The sequence below is a fragment of the Callionymus lyra genome, chromosome 12 (genome assembly GCF_982586985.1).
Source record: "Callionymus lyra chromosome 12, fCalLyr1.hap1.1, whole genome shotgun sequence".
Lineage (NCBI taxonomy): Eukaryota > Metazoa > Chordata > Actinopteri > Syngnathiformes > Callionymidae > Callionymus > Callionymus lyra.
The window spans coordinates 14,419,081-14,433,725 of record NC_141829.1 but is presented as its reverse complement, the minus strand read 5'-3'; the positions used below and the strand labels follow the sequence as shown (position 1 = coordinate 14,433,725).

Below are 14,645 nucleotides of genomic sequence, written 5' to 3'. Positions count from 1 at the left end.
CTGTAATCCATCAATCTCTCACGAAAGTGTAGATTTGTGTGGATGGCGGTGGATCCATAGACGCTCCGGCCGGAGTGCAAGTCTTCCTCTGTGGTGCAGCTGTCAATTAAATGACAAAGCCTCTCCTCACTCGCCCTCCAAACCCTCACCTTTCGTGTCTCCTCACGTTCGAGAGGAAAACTGCTCCGAGCGCCCCATCGTGCGAACACATCCTGTCTGAGGAGGAGAAAACAAAAACATCACGCTTCTATCTGCAGTTGCAGATGTTTGGTCTAGAATCCTGATGACTTGTTATACAATATGAACTCTTAATGTTTGTGTAACGGACTTGTTTATTGATATTTTAGAAAATGTATCTGATTTTTGTTGATGTTGATAAATGTCCGGCGTAACTGACGCAAAATATTTACAAATAAGTCTTGCGTGGATTTAATTGGTTCTGTTGCTTAGCATTATAATAAGAAAAAAATTATGTACATTTTTAGTTAGTTTTAAACCTCAAACTTATTTAATGTGGCCCACAAATGAAGTTCACAATGTTCAATTTAAATCATCTTTAATATTTAATATTATACTTAATAAAAGTATAGTTTTTTCAATAAGAAATCTGACTCAGTTGGAGTCCTTTGTTTTTTCTCCATTTTATCTGTTCTTAGCCCTTGTGTTATCTCTGGGCCTCTGGGTCAACTTGACCCTGAGATGACACAAGGGATACCACAAACACATTTCTTATTGAGCCTTTTGGTCACTTTGACCCTGAGACAACACCGGGTATACCACAAACACATTTGTTTTAATGAGCCTTTGGGTCAACTTGACCCTGAGATAACTCAGGGGATACCACATAGACATTTGTTTTTTGAAGCCTATGGGTAACCCTGACCCTCAGACAACACAAGGGATACCACAAACACATTTGTTATCGAGCCATCAGGTCACCTTGACCCTGAGACAACACAAGGGATACCACATTAACATTTGTTATCGAGCCTTTGGGTCACCTTGACCCTGAGATAACACAAGGGATACCACAAACACATTTGCTATCAAGCCTTTGGGTCACCTTGGCCCTGATACAACACAAGGGATACCACATACACATTTGTTATCCATCCTTTGGGTCACCTTGACCCAGAGACAACACAAGGGATACCACATTAACATTTGTTAGCTAGCCTTTGGGTCACCTTGACCCTGAGATATCACAAGGGATACTACAAACACATTTGCTATCAAGCCTTTGGGTCACCTTGGCCCTGATACAACACAAGGGATACCACATACACATTTGTTATCTAGCCTTCGGGTCAGCTTGACCCAGAGACAACACAAGGGTTACCACAAACACAGTCGTTATCGAGCCTTTGGGTCACCTTGATTCTGAGATAAAACAAGGGATACCACAAAAACATTTCTTATTGAGCCTTTCAGTCACCTTGACCCTCAGACAACACAAGAGATACCACATTAGCATTTGTTATCGAGCCATCGGGTCACCTTCACCCTGAGACAACACAAGGGATACAACAAACACATTTGTTTTCAGGACTCCGGTTCACCTTGACCCAGAGACAAAACAAGGGATACGATAAACTAATTTGTTTTCAGGTCTTCGGGTCAACATGACCCTGATACAACACAAAGGATACCACATACACATTTGATTTCGTGCCTCTGGGTCACCTCGACCCTGGGACAACACCAGAGTCAATAAAATAAATGACCTTGCTGGTCCGTGACTCACACATGAAGATCCACTGCAGTGTTGCCTCCCCTCAGTAGTAAGTCACATGAAAAAGGTGCAATGTTTCTGCTCACTGTGGTGTCAGTGTGATGTATTTGCTCATTTGACAAGCAAACTGGTTTGCAGCAGAAACTCCACTGATTCATCTGACAAAACCCAGCAGTGCAATAATGGTGTTAGAAGATCTCCTGCAGCTTCGGAGGGCCACTCTGCGAGGATTAGAACCGTATTGGCATTGGCTTCCAGTGAGTCACAGAGGGGAGCAGATAACCATTTACTGCAATAAGAAGCGTAATGGATCCACGGTTACACATTTCGCCCTTAATGGGCCGAACGAGAAACTGCTTCTTTGTAGACTTCATAGATTTTCTTTTTCACTCTCAAGGTTTTGTCCGTGACCCCCCGTTTCGCTCCTCCCCCTCCAGACCTGCAATTTTACCACTTTTTTAATGGTAGGCAGGGAAGAAAAGGTTTGACCTTTTTTTGAAAGACTCATTACTGTTTTTTCTTCTTGGTTTTTATTAAATCCTTTCAATGATTCTTACGAAAACAACTAGAATCATCAAACAAACACAAATATTTGTATATTTTATTTGAAGATGCTCATTTTAAATCAATATTAAATAGTAATTGGTCATGTGTGAAAACAAAAAGAAGATTTTAAATTATAATTTTTATTTTAAATAGCAATATATTTAGCTAAAATGTTTCATTAAAAAAAGTAATTACTTGGTAAATCAATATATTGTAATTCAATGGTCCCCCGACATTTTTTTGAACTGCCGACTAGTTTAATGTCTGCATTCAATTCACGGATCGGCCTGCAGACAAAAAAACAAAAACAAAAAAAGGCGTGACCTTCAAAAACGTTCTATTCCTAAAAAATTGCATGTCACCATAACGCTGAGTCAGCAAGATCCCCCCAGGTTGATTTCTCTAAAACAAGATGATACAATATAGATTTTGTGTTTTACTCTTTTTCTCTTCTGATTTTATGAGTTTATTTAACCCTTGTGTTATCTTGGGGTCAAGGTGACCCGGACGCTCGAAAACAAATCTGTTTGTGGTATCCCTTGTGTTGCCTCTTGGTCAAGTTTTCCATAAATACCTAGTAGTAGTGGAGGTTGTTCACTTGACCCAGAGGCAACACAAGGGATACCACAAACACATTTGTTTCCGAGCCTTCGGGTCAACTTGACCCTGAGATAACACGAGGATTAAAAACAAAATAGTGTCTTGATAGTGAGTTAAAGGCTTGGACTTTAGAGGAAATCATGTTTTTTCTTCCAAATAATACATCTTTAAACCTATATTAATAGATACAACAGAAATTTCTAAATGCCTTGTGGACCGGTACTGGTGAAGGGCCCGGTGGTTGTGGACCACTGTTGTAATTGACACATGAAATAGGAAAGATTTTGTACTTTATATGCTAATTCCAATATCCCTTCTGGGGAGGTGTATGGAGAGTATCCCACAGTTATACTTAATTTAGAATATTTTCTAGCATTCAAGATGAAAAGAAAAATGTTGTACTACCAGATGAAGTACATTTTGTTTAAAAAATTACATCAGGATACAATATGTCCTAAAAAAAAAACAAGGATTCCTCTGGCATTTACTTGAAAAATGGAACCAGTTATAAATAATGGTCCACAAAGTGTGAAGTTTTATGCTACAAAATCTTGACTCAAGCTTTTTTGTTAGTTGAGTAAAACACTTTAGGACAAGGGTCCCCAAACTTTTTCCGTTGAGGGCCAAATAATTCCCCCTTCTTTGATGGTCACTGCGGTGCCCAATAATATATTGTTTTCCAGATGGGATCTTCACAGAAAAAAAAGTCAGGAAATAAAAATTTTGGCCCTAAAAATTTCAACATCTTTTAAACAAGACCTTCCTAAAGACCAAACAATTTAGGATAGAACAATCAAAAACATACATTCGTGGTTTTTATTAAGCCACTTTAAAAAAAAAGATAGAAAATTCGCCTACATTTTTGTCGCTCACTGTTTATGTAAAAAAGAAAGAAATTTTGCTTCTGGTATGTTTACAGGGCCGGGAAAAATGTGAAAGTGGGTTTTAGGAAGTAGAAGTTTAAGCCAGCCATAAAAGGAATGGGTGGTTTTGACCTTTACGATGTGGTGAATAAAGTTTACATCATACACGATACATCTTACAGATGGTTCCCATCTTTGACACACTGATGTGACGCAGCCTTCTAAGCTCCTTCGACGGCACACATCGGAGGTGTTTCCATCTCACAGCTGGATGTTCCTCGTACATCAGCCGGAGTCGGTTCTTCTTGTCACGCATCCGCCTCTCTCCCAGCATGTGTGTGAGCGACTTGTGGGTACAGTGACATCGACGCCAATGAAAATACTGTTGAATATTTCAGACGTTTTCGACATTCTGTCTTTGTGTTTCTGCCTCGTCGAGTGAAAAGGGGGTTTCAGACGTCATGTGTGGTCACGCCCAGAAGCTGAGCTAAGGGGCTCGACCTTGCCCTACATTGAAATGTCTTTTTTTTTTTACAGTTGTAGGACTTTTCTTTTTTTGGGTTCGTCATTGTTACTTTTTGACCCAACTCAGCAACTGGCTCGTGGCTGTTGCACACAGTCCTACAGTTTTGTTTCCATAGAAACACAGAGTCTCCAGCGAGTGTGTATCCTCTGGTTACATAAGGCTCTAAATACACGCCAAAGAAAAAGTGAATATTTATGCCCGGATTTTCTATTCTGAGACGTACTTCACACCGACTGTAAGACAATGTGTTCCATGTATAGTCCTAATGGTGGTATTTATAGCTCCTGGCTCATCAACGTCTGTAACCGATCCATCAACACGCTTCTCACGGCTAATGGGCAAATTGCTGCGTCCTTCATGAAGCGCTGCTGAAAACATCACATACTGTACCGCTCTACCGAAGTATTCTTTACTTCACTTATCTAAAAAACAACAACCTTAATTAGATCATTTTGATGTTGTTTTTGATAAATAATGACTCTTTGCGTAGTGGTTTGTGGGTATTGACAAATGGTGGGTGATGTAGGCCTGGAGGGTCTTACACTGCTTCCTACACGGTCTCCAGGAAGTATAGATCATTATTTATAGATAAGAGATAACACCGTTTCCTCGGTGCTGATACAGTCCTCTCTGGTTTATCATTGTGTGCGTGTGTGTGTGAAAGGATTATTTTTTCATAATCTTCTCAAGTTTATTTTATATAAATATATATATTATATATATATATTAGTTCGTATTGGAAAATAACTGAGCTTGTGTTTGTTATCACATTTACTCATCCACACATATAAACCATGGCTTGTGTTTAGATCATTGCTTATTTGGGCTGGAAACATAATATATAAGGATCAAACACGACTTCACTTCCGTCCCGGGTCTTATGCTTCGATTTTTGGAGAATGATGAACAATCCAGAGTACGTTCGGGTCGCTTAATTCCCCGCTTCAAATCTAAGAAAATACAAGCTTCTTAAAAAGATCGACCGGACCCCCTTCTTCCAGCGACTTCACAGATTGACAGTCCCGGACAGAATGGTCCCGAGCTGTAGGAAGCTCGCTGTATTTAAGTCACATTTTCCCGCCCAGGAGGTCGTCCTTTCTGGCCAAATTGTTCTTTGAAGTTCCCTGGGTCACTGGTCCCCCGCTGAGACAGTTCCTATTTTGTCTCCTGTAAATCGAATTGTTCAAATGTTCTCGGTCGGAGGTCACATGTTGTGGGCGTTGTTTTCCTGTTTTCAGGTATGTATATGTATATGTCATCAGTATGTGAGGAATTTTGATTGAATGTGAGTGTGTGTGGACAAAGTTTTCCCGCTTTTAGATCAAACGAGTAAATTGTACTTTTTATTTGCTTATCTTTTAGCATTAATTTAAGTATGGGGTATACTTATAAAACAATTATAATCTAACATATGCCATCAGTAAGAACACTACCTTTTGTAGGCATTACATACATAGTAGTGGAGAATAAAGATGCAACCAAAAAGTTCTTACTTCGGAGAGAAAACGGACAGCCTATTGGTATGTTCTGTATTTTATCTCTCCTTGTACAAGTAAAATGATTGTGACTCGATACCAAGTCGGATCTCTGATATATTTGAGTTTCAGCACCAGTTCTTTAATGACCCTGAGATAATACAAAGGTTAAGCCAGTGGAAAACATATGTTTAGCTTTAACAAAGTCTCCTACCTCATAAATATTAAATCTAATAAAATTATTAACCCCTTCTTGTATCATAATTTTCAACCCTGAATTCCATCAGCCACTTCAAAGCCACTTAAATAGAAGTAATCGTACGTTGACTAGCTTTGACAAGCAGAAAACACACTTAAAAAACTCACAAATAATTCAACGTATTGTTTAGTGCGTAACACTTGCCCACGGGCTCTGTGAGCCACTGTACAGCGGCGATGCTATGAATACCCCTAAAATGCTCAGCCTGCAGCACATCTGTGACTGTACAAAGCTGTTATCTCGTGAATTATTTCATGACCCAGGGATTCACAGAAGCCGCCGATTTTAAATGACGACATCCTGGAAAAATCAGCGCGGGTGTTTCGCTACCAGGGAGCGCTTTGTCTTAGTTTGGGCTGCCGGAACAATTCCGAGCTGAGTAATTACAACATGTGATAATAACCCAGTGCAGTCACTGATTCCCTAATGGATTTTCAATAAGCTTGAACATGAATGCCCCGAGTCATTCCATTATGTCAAGAGGAGAGCCATTTGAACCGATAAAAAATGATTTAGCATTTTATTCCTGCCTTGAACTTCATTATGCATTTTACTCCACTCATGGGGAGAAATGGAAAATATGAGAATTAGGAACATGGAAATACGAGGTAGAGGTTTTTTTTTTGCTGAGAGCTAAAGGGATTGATGAAGCGCACAATGATGACACAAATGTTTGTAAATACATTCAGTGTTGCTTCAGAATACACAGTGTACTCAGACTTTATTTCCAAATATCTCGGCATTTAAATGTAGCCGAACAAAATCACCTTCCCTTTTAATTCTTTTATGGTTTTCTAGCTCAATTTTCTCCTGCAGTTTAGATCTCAAATTCAAGATAAAGTAGAGTTGTTCAAAAACCTGTTTTTTCTTAACATGTCCATGATTACCTACTAGCAAGAAAATAATATAATATCACTTAATTTAACTAGATTTCTTTGGTGTTATTTTTAAAATTACATTTTTAATTTTATTATGTCTGTATTGAAAATATCAAATTCATATTTAATATCATTGTTTGCATCAGTAACGTGCCTTGAGGTTCATGGTTGGAGAGGCACTGACTAGTGTCAGATTTACAAGTATACAGTATAAACTCAAAAGGGAAGCTTTTTCAATTGGCTACTGGTTATTTCATATGTCATCATCATTTTTCACAGACACAAAGTTTAACATATATATATGATTTAATTCATCATTTCTTGGGGAATTTAGCGTAAAGTTTAACGAGAACTCAGATTAACACAGAGAAAACAGATTGAAGTTTGGCTCAAGAGCGAAGAATCCCGAAAGACGGAGTTAGACAAGTGGTACTGAAACGACAGATAGACCCACCTTTTGTTGCTTCTGATTGGTTAATAATGTTAGTCAGGCCTTCCGTGATTGGCTAGAGTTACGCAAAACTGGAACAATGGTTATTATGATGAAAAGATAAATATTGAGTATTTATTGGGTTAATATAAGCTTAAGAAAAATAAATAATATTCTATTTAGGGCCAAAATATAGTTTTTAAATGTATTTTTGTATTGTTCTTAGTCGTATATCTTTTTTAAACGTTTGAGGTCTTAATTTCATCTGTAGATAAAGTCCATCCACCTTTATTTCCTTCAGTTTTAAAATTCTCTCTGCCTCACTGGAGATGTGACGTAGTTTGATGAGGCTCATAAGCGTGTGCCTCCAACTTTGCCTTTTGTCTGCCGTTGTATTTCCGATCAGCGAAACTAAATAAGACCCTTACTAACATTAAACTTTAATGGTTAAAGGCATCAGCCAAACTGTGGACAACCAAGGAAAATAAACGTATCTGTGAGCATTATATTGGCGACATACATGCAGCTGACTCCCGTCAATCGCATGTATCAACGCACTGAGGGGTGAGGCACTGCCTCCCCTGACCGCATGTCCCTGGTTTGCATGGTGGAGAGTACAACTTAAATTTAGCCTGAGCTTTGCACTTTTGTTTCCAACTGAAGTCACAAACTTACATAAGTTAATGGACTACATGCTCTCATATTTCCACCTGAATTCACTTTCACTTCCAGATTTCAACAGGAGAAATTGGGCTTTTCAATTGTTCTCTTTAAAGCCAAAAGTGAAAGGACTGAATAGAGCAAAATGTTTTTTCAAGCACAAATGGGGAAGTTTTAAATAGACCATGTGTTTTAAAATTAATGATCCAAGGGCCAGATCTCTTAAAGTTATTTTTTCGTGGCTCACCGAATGGTTGGCTCAAAATTAAAGAAGGTTCATGTAGATATTATAGTCAATAAACATGACAGTGTTATAGATAAGATAAGAGAAAGATTATGATTTTTTATTGTTGAAGGAAGACTAAAGCGGATATAATAAAGATAGATTGAGCCACAAATAATGAAAAGGCAATATAGAAATATACTTATAAACATACTTCCTGTTAGTTTGGTAAATATACATTTATTTTGCCCACAAATTAGACTGCCAAAGGATTTTTGAACATTGTCAGGTTAGGAATCTGACTTTACTCTTTTACTTAAACAAAGAATAGAACTCAGACCAGGGGCCTCATGTACAGAGAAGTTTATGGATTTTCTAGTAAGAACGGTCGTTCACTCAAATCCAGAAAATGGTGCACGTACAAAAATATTCAGATATATGAATTTTTCGTGTTCACACAAGCACTTTTCGTTTGTACATTCTAATCAACATGGAATTAATCATAGACTTCGTCCCTTTCTACGCCCTCATTTACATATTAAATATTATATTTAAATTAAGTCTTTGATTTTTCTTGATAGCGCTCTTTTTTATTATTGATACATATGAACGTTGACGTGCAAAAGTATGTCCGCGTGTTTTAGTACATGAGGCCCCTGGTTTTAAGTCACACTTTTTACTTCTAAAAGTGACAGAAACACAAAAATAGATGACATGCTTGTCTAAATTGCAGAGCTGTTAGTTCGCTATTATATCTTCGCCGTAGTTCCACAAGCTGTTGTTTATTTTACTTGAAAGGTTTGAACTAAAGACAAACTTGAATGACTTATTATCGCTCAAGGTCAGTACCTGGGACAAAGACATCTTTACTCCCAAATTCTCCCAAAAAGCTCAGGAACCTGATTTAGTATGAGGGTAAAAACCGGGGTGGTTTATATAACACTCTTTTTGTCTATTAACAGATGCTAGCTAACGCAAGTTTGATGCAGCCTATTATGATATCGACGCACTGAACCATGAAACTAGATAATATATCTGAATAATAAATAAACAATATAAATATTTCACACTTAAACACATGCAAATGCATGTCTGATTCTATCAGGTCCATTCATTTTTATGTACCACAACAACAATAACTTTGTGTTGAATTGCATTTGAAGAAAAATTGCTGTTGGACAATAGATACGACACCACAGGACTGTCTTTTCTCTCGCTTTGTTACTGGTAATGGTAAGTAAAAAAGTTACAAAAGTGATTAAATTAACTTTAAGTGTGAGCAACAACGTTCAAGCAAATTAACCTAAATTAGTTAATAAATAAGTTTAATTTAAGAATAAAATCAAACTTACTTACTTTCTTAAATTACTTAAATTATTAATTTTAATACCTACATTAAAAATAAAATCTTTTACTATTAAAAGTCTTTTTCACCTTCTTTTTTCGGAATGAAAATCTTCATCTTTCTCCACTGGTTTTGGTTTTGGTTCAAAAATTCCTATAATCATTTAAACGTTGGTTTAGAACATTTGGACTTGACTCTAAACATGTTTCTAACAACTGAACCCGAGAATTGTTTCATAAAAGTAAAAAAAAAAAAGAAGAAATGATGACAAATTGCAAAGGATTGTGGGAGAAGTGTCTCAGAAGCAGCACAATGACTAGCAATGCGAGAAGAATCGCGTCTGAAGCGACGAGTGGATGTAATTTAAGATCTGAACACGACGATGTTTTCTAATCTGTTTTTAAAGAGAGACGAGAATGTTGTATTCATCACGGAAGAAAAAACCCAGCGACTCTTATCTCAAGTCCAAAATGAATCTCAATGACTGTAAACCTTTGATGTGCCAGCGATCCTATGATTCATTTAAAAAAAAAAAAAAAAGATTTTTTTTGTCAGATCTACTCGTCAAACAAAAGTTTCCTCAAACACTTTTCCTGGCAGCGAACGTTCTTCAGGTGCAGCCCCTGCTGTGATTTCATTATCCTAATCCTCAATCTTCTGAAGTGACTGGCGGAGACGAGGGTTTCGACCGGCAAAGCAGCAAAAGCGCCGTCCGTTGTTTCAGCGAGATGTTGTCTGTGCAGCGAAGCATTGACGGGGTCACGGCTGGACCTTAAAGGGGTTTTCTTTTCAGCGGCAACTTTACTGATTAGACGTCTTCTCAGAGGAAAACGTAATTGAATTATGTTTAAGACAATTTGATTGATTTCCGAGGAGGAATCTGAGGAAAGTGGGTCTAATTTTCCACTCTTGCTCCGTCTTGACATGAGTGGACCTTTTCCACGTCAGTAGAGGCCTTTCAATGAAAATTTAAAAAATACATCTCCAACTTTTTGAGTCATATATATGCTAATCACAAGCATTAAATAGAAAATTGTTTCGCTTTTTTATTGTAAGAAGTCTTAATTTTAATACAAATGTTTGCCTCTTGAAATGAAACTTTCAATTGATCTTATGCTTCACTTTTTTGTGATAATAGCATATATTTCAGTACCATTATATATATTTATGTATATATATATATATATATAACAATCAAACATTTTTCAATTTTAATCAAACTATTTTCATCTGTAATCAAACAATTTTTAAGTGTAATGAATTTTTCTTTTTAACTGCAATCAAACTGTTTTCAACAATAATCAAACGATTTTAAATGTAATCCAAGAATTTTTTAACTGAAATCAAACATTTGTCAATTATAATGTTATTATTTAAAACTGTAATCAAACAGTTTTCAACTGTAATCAAACAGTTTTCAACTGTAATCGAACAATTTTCAACTGAAATCAAACAATTTTCAACTGAAATCAAACAATTTTCGACTGAAATCAAACAATTTTCAATTAAAATCAAACACTTTTCAACTGTAATCAAACAATTTTCAACTGTAATCAAACAATTTTCAACTGAAATCAAACAATTTCCGACTGAAATCAAACTATTTTCAATTAAAATCAGACACTTTTCAACTGAAATCAAACAATTTCCGACTGAAATCAAACAATTTTCAATTAAAATCAGACACTTTTCAACTGTAATCAAACAATTTTCAACTGTAATTAAACAATTCTGACGGAACAATATCAATTATAGTCAAACAATTTCAACTACACTTTAAATCATATCTTTTTTATATATCATACATGTACAATTGTAGTCAAAGAATTTTCAACCGTATTCAAGCATTTATTAATTTTGATGCAATGCACAGTTTCTCCTCTATATTTATACGTTTTAATTTCACTTCACAGAATATATATTTCCAATGTAACTTATGTTGTCACATGTATGTATTTATGATGCTACTGAATGCTCGCTGTTTTCTGCGTCATTTGAAGATCTTTTCTATCCTTTAAATGTTCCTAATATTTATGTCATGTGATCTGTTTTGTCCCATTTCTTTAACGGTACCATCCAAAATAGTTTGTGTTATACGTTATGAGATATAATGTAATTGCTTTTTGTTCATTATCTTTATCTATTTAAATGCCATTTATGCTTTTAAGTTAACAGTCGGTTTCTTTTATGACCATTTGTTTGCAACTTTCCCTGATCTCTCTCGCGCACTAATCCCTGTGAGCATCTGCTAACTGCCTTAATCATCCTCATGTTTTTCTGAGAGGTGACTCATTCTTAATATCCATGAGCAGAAATTGGATTTATTTGCTCTTTCGGTTCATCAAGAAGTGCCTACCATTAATCCAATTTCCTCTAACGTTGCCTTGCAATCTGAAAAATCGCCAGAATACAAATGGGTCGGTCCAAGCATATAATTAAATCAGCGCGACTCTTTTCAATTATCCATCGTGAATCGTTTCATCACGAGGCGTTTCGTCTGCGGCACGTGGTCGCAGGATTTCATCAGCAAGAAAATGAAAACGTTTGTGTTTTTTTTTTTGTCGTTCGACAGGGATGACCTGCCAAGCGAGGACTTCCTACACGGAGGACGAGGTTCTCTGGGGACATCGCTTCTTCCCGGTGATCTCCTTGGAGGACGGCTTCTTCAAGGTGGACTACTCCCAGTTCCACGCCACCTTCGAGGTGCCCACGCCGCCGTACAGCGTGAAGGAGCAAGAGGAGGCCCTCCTCCTCGCCTCGCCCCTCATGGCGCCGTCCCTGTGCAACAGCAGGGAGAAGAACAGCTCGCTGGACTGCCTGGAGACCCTGGAGGACAATGACAGCACCACCAAGCTGCCCACCAAACTCCAGAAGATCACCGGCAGGGACGGCTTCCCCAAGAAGCTGCTCAGGATGAGCTCCACCACCTCGGAAATGACTTATAGCTTCGGAGACTTGCCCATGAAGCTGCAGCGAATCAGCTCCGTCCCCGGCGTGTCCGACGACAAACACGGGGGTAAAGCCTCCAAGATTAACACGGAGCCCATCAGCAAGTCCGTGGCGGACTTACCTCCCAAGCTGCAGCGACTGGCGGGAGGAGGCGGGCGCATGGACGGGCACCTACCCCCCAAACTCCGCAAGATGAACTCGGACCGCTTTACATAAAGCGACCGATTCCTGCCATTGGACTGAACTTTTATTTTACTTTGTACAATTCCTTATTTATTACTGATGTTCTTATAGGTAGACGATGTGCACATATACCTTATATCAAGTAGGGTTCTTGAACTGAGCACATTTCTGGATTTAACAAACCCTTATTTTTTCTTTCTTTTTCTAGGATAATGTACAATTAGCACAATCTGGCATGTAAGAAAACATCGCATGAAGAACAGAATCTCACTAGTTTCTGGGCATGAACCTGATATATTTTACAAAAAAAAAACAACCAACTGTCTCATCGCAGTGGGGGAATTGCACAAAGCCATATAAGGAGTGGAAAAACCTACATGATTCTGAGTTGTGGTGACATATACATGTTTTGAGTTGACTGCTTTCGTTGTTTAATGTAAAATCGTGACAATGTTTCGTTGATTGCATGCTCCTCTTATTGACTATACAAAGAACAAGGTAATAGACAATGTTTAGCCTTAATTGTATTACCTTAAATCCATTTCCATGTTTGACCGCAGTATTTTTGGGTACTTCATAAAACTATTTTACCAAGTTATTTTTTTTTTTAAGTTGAATAGAATATTTTGCTAGTTGTTTCATTCCAGATTGATGCATTTTTAACATCATGTGACCTGTGGCGACCGGACACGCTGCTACGCAATTTCCACTCGCTTATCAAAGTAACACTTCATTTGGAAAGGTTGATACTTGTACTTGTTAAGCACAAACGCAAACACTATAAAAAAGTGTGTGACATTATTGAAGATTTTTTGGCTTTTTTTTTCTTCTTCGCCGTGATGTTTAATGTACTGTGAACAAACCATATCTGGAAAAAAAACGGGTGGAAAGGATGGGAAGTAAAACCGAGATAGGTGACAAAATAATTGAATAATTCAGCTTAATTTGGAGGAAAATAAAGTACAATAGAATAGACTTAAATGAGTGGTATGGTGACCATGAGGTGTTGCTGGTTCCCTGGTTCAAACTCAAGACCCGGGGGCCAAATCTAGCCCTGCCAAGTTTTTTAATTTGGCCCGTCCGATGTTAAGCTAAAAATCCCTTTAATGTTCATGTTGATATTGTGAACTATTAAGATGATATCAGTGTATAAGATAAGATAAGCAATGAAAAAAGTTTTGATATCAACTTTATTACTTCAGTTAAACTAATGGGTCGGAAAATAAATTGAACATATTTGGTGAAAGAGGACAAACGCACAAAAATTAGGACGTATAGAGACTCCAAAAGTAAAAGACAAATTTCGCAATCAGATCATACTTCCTGTTAGAGACGGTTTGGTAAACAAACATATTTAACCCGAGGTCTCCACTGCTAATAGAGTTTGGCCCCTTTGTATTCAGGAACCTAACACTCAAAATAATAAACTATAAAAAGGTGATTTTACTCTTTAGGACAAAAATTAGTTTTCTACTTAAAGGGGAAATAATATCAAACTCCTACTCTCCTGACTCACTAACATGTTTCAAATGTTGAATCTTCCTCTCCAAGATGCAGTAAGTCCCTCATCATGACCATGTTTTGAACTTATTACTTTATAAAGTTTGAAATCTCAGCGAATAAGAGGTTACGAGAGTCCATTATGACGGAACGATGGGCTTCACTCCTCCACCAGCCAGCTGTCATCACGCCCGCTTTGTTTATACAACGAGTCCCATGGAGATGGAGACTTCCGAGTAACACCTTTAATGCTTGACCAATCACAGCAGAGTGGGCGTGGTTACACAGTACAATAGAGGTTGTAGATATATTTGTTTTGGTAATAAACTATAATAATACAGTGGCTGGTTAGCTCAGTTGCTCATGGGCACCCATCAAAACAAACCATGAGCTAAATAGGCTACAATGTGATTATATTTTCTACAGAAATATACACAAGTCACTTGATGCTCTCTAAGCCAGCAGGGGGCGATCTA

The 14,645-nt window shown here is 37.5% G+C and overlaps 1 protein-coding gene across 1 annotated transcript in view; it reads left to right on the top strand.

Annotated features, from left to right (window-relative positions):
• kcnj3a (potassium inwardly rectifying channel subfamily J member 3a) overlaps window positions 1-13,470 on the top strand; it is a 40,874-nt gene extending 27,404 nt beyond the window's left edge. Inside the window, exon 3 of the mRNA XM_087804408.1 lies at window positions 12,110-13,470. Within this exon, the coding sequence (XP_087660534.1) occupies window positions 12,110-12,702 (593 nt within the window). The 3' untranslated portion in view covers window positions 12,703-13,470. The remainder of the gene's footprint in view (window positions 1-12,109) is intronic.
• The last annotated feature ends 1,175 nt before the right edge of the window (window positions 13,471-14,645 follow it).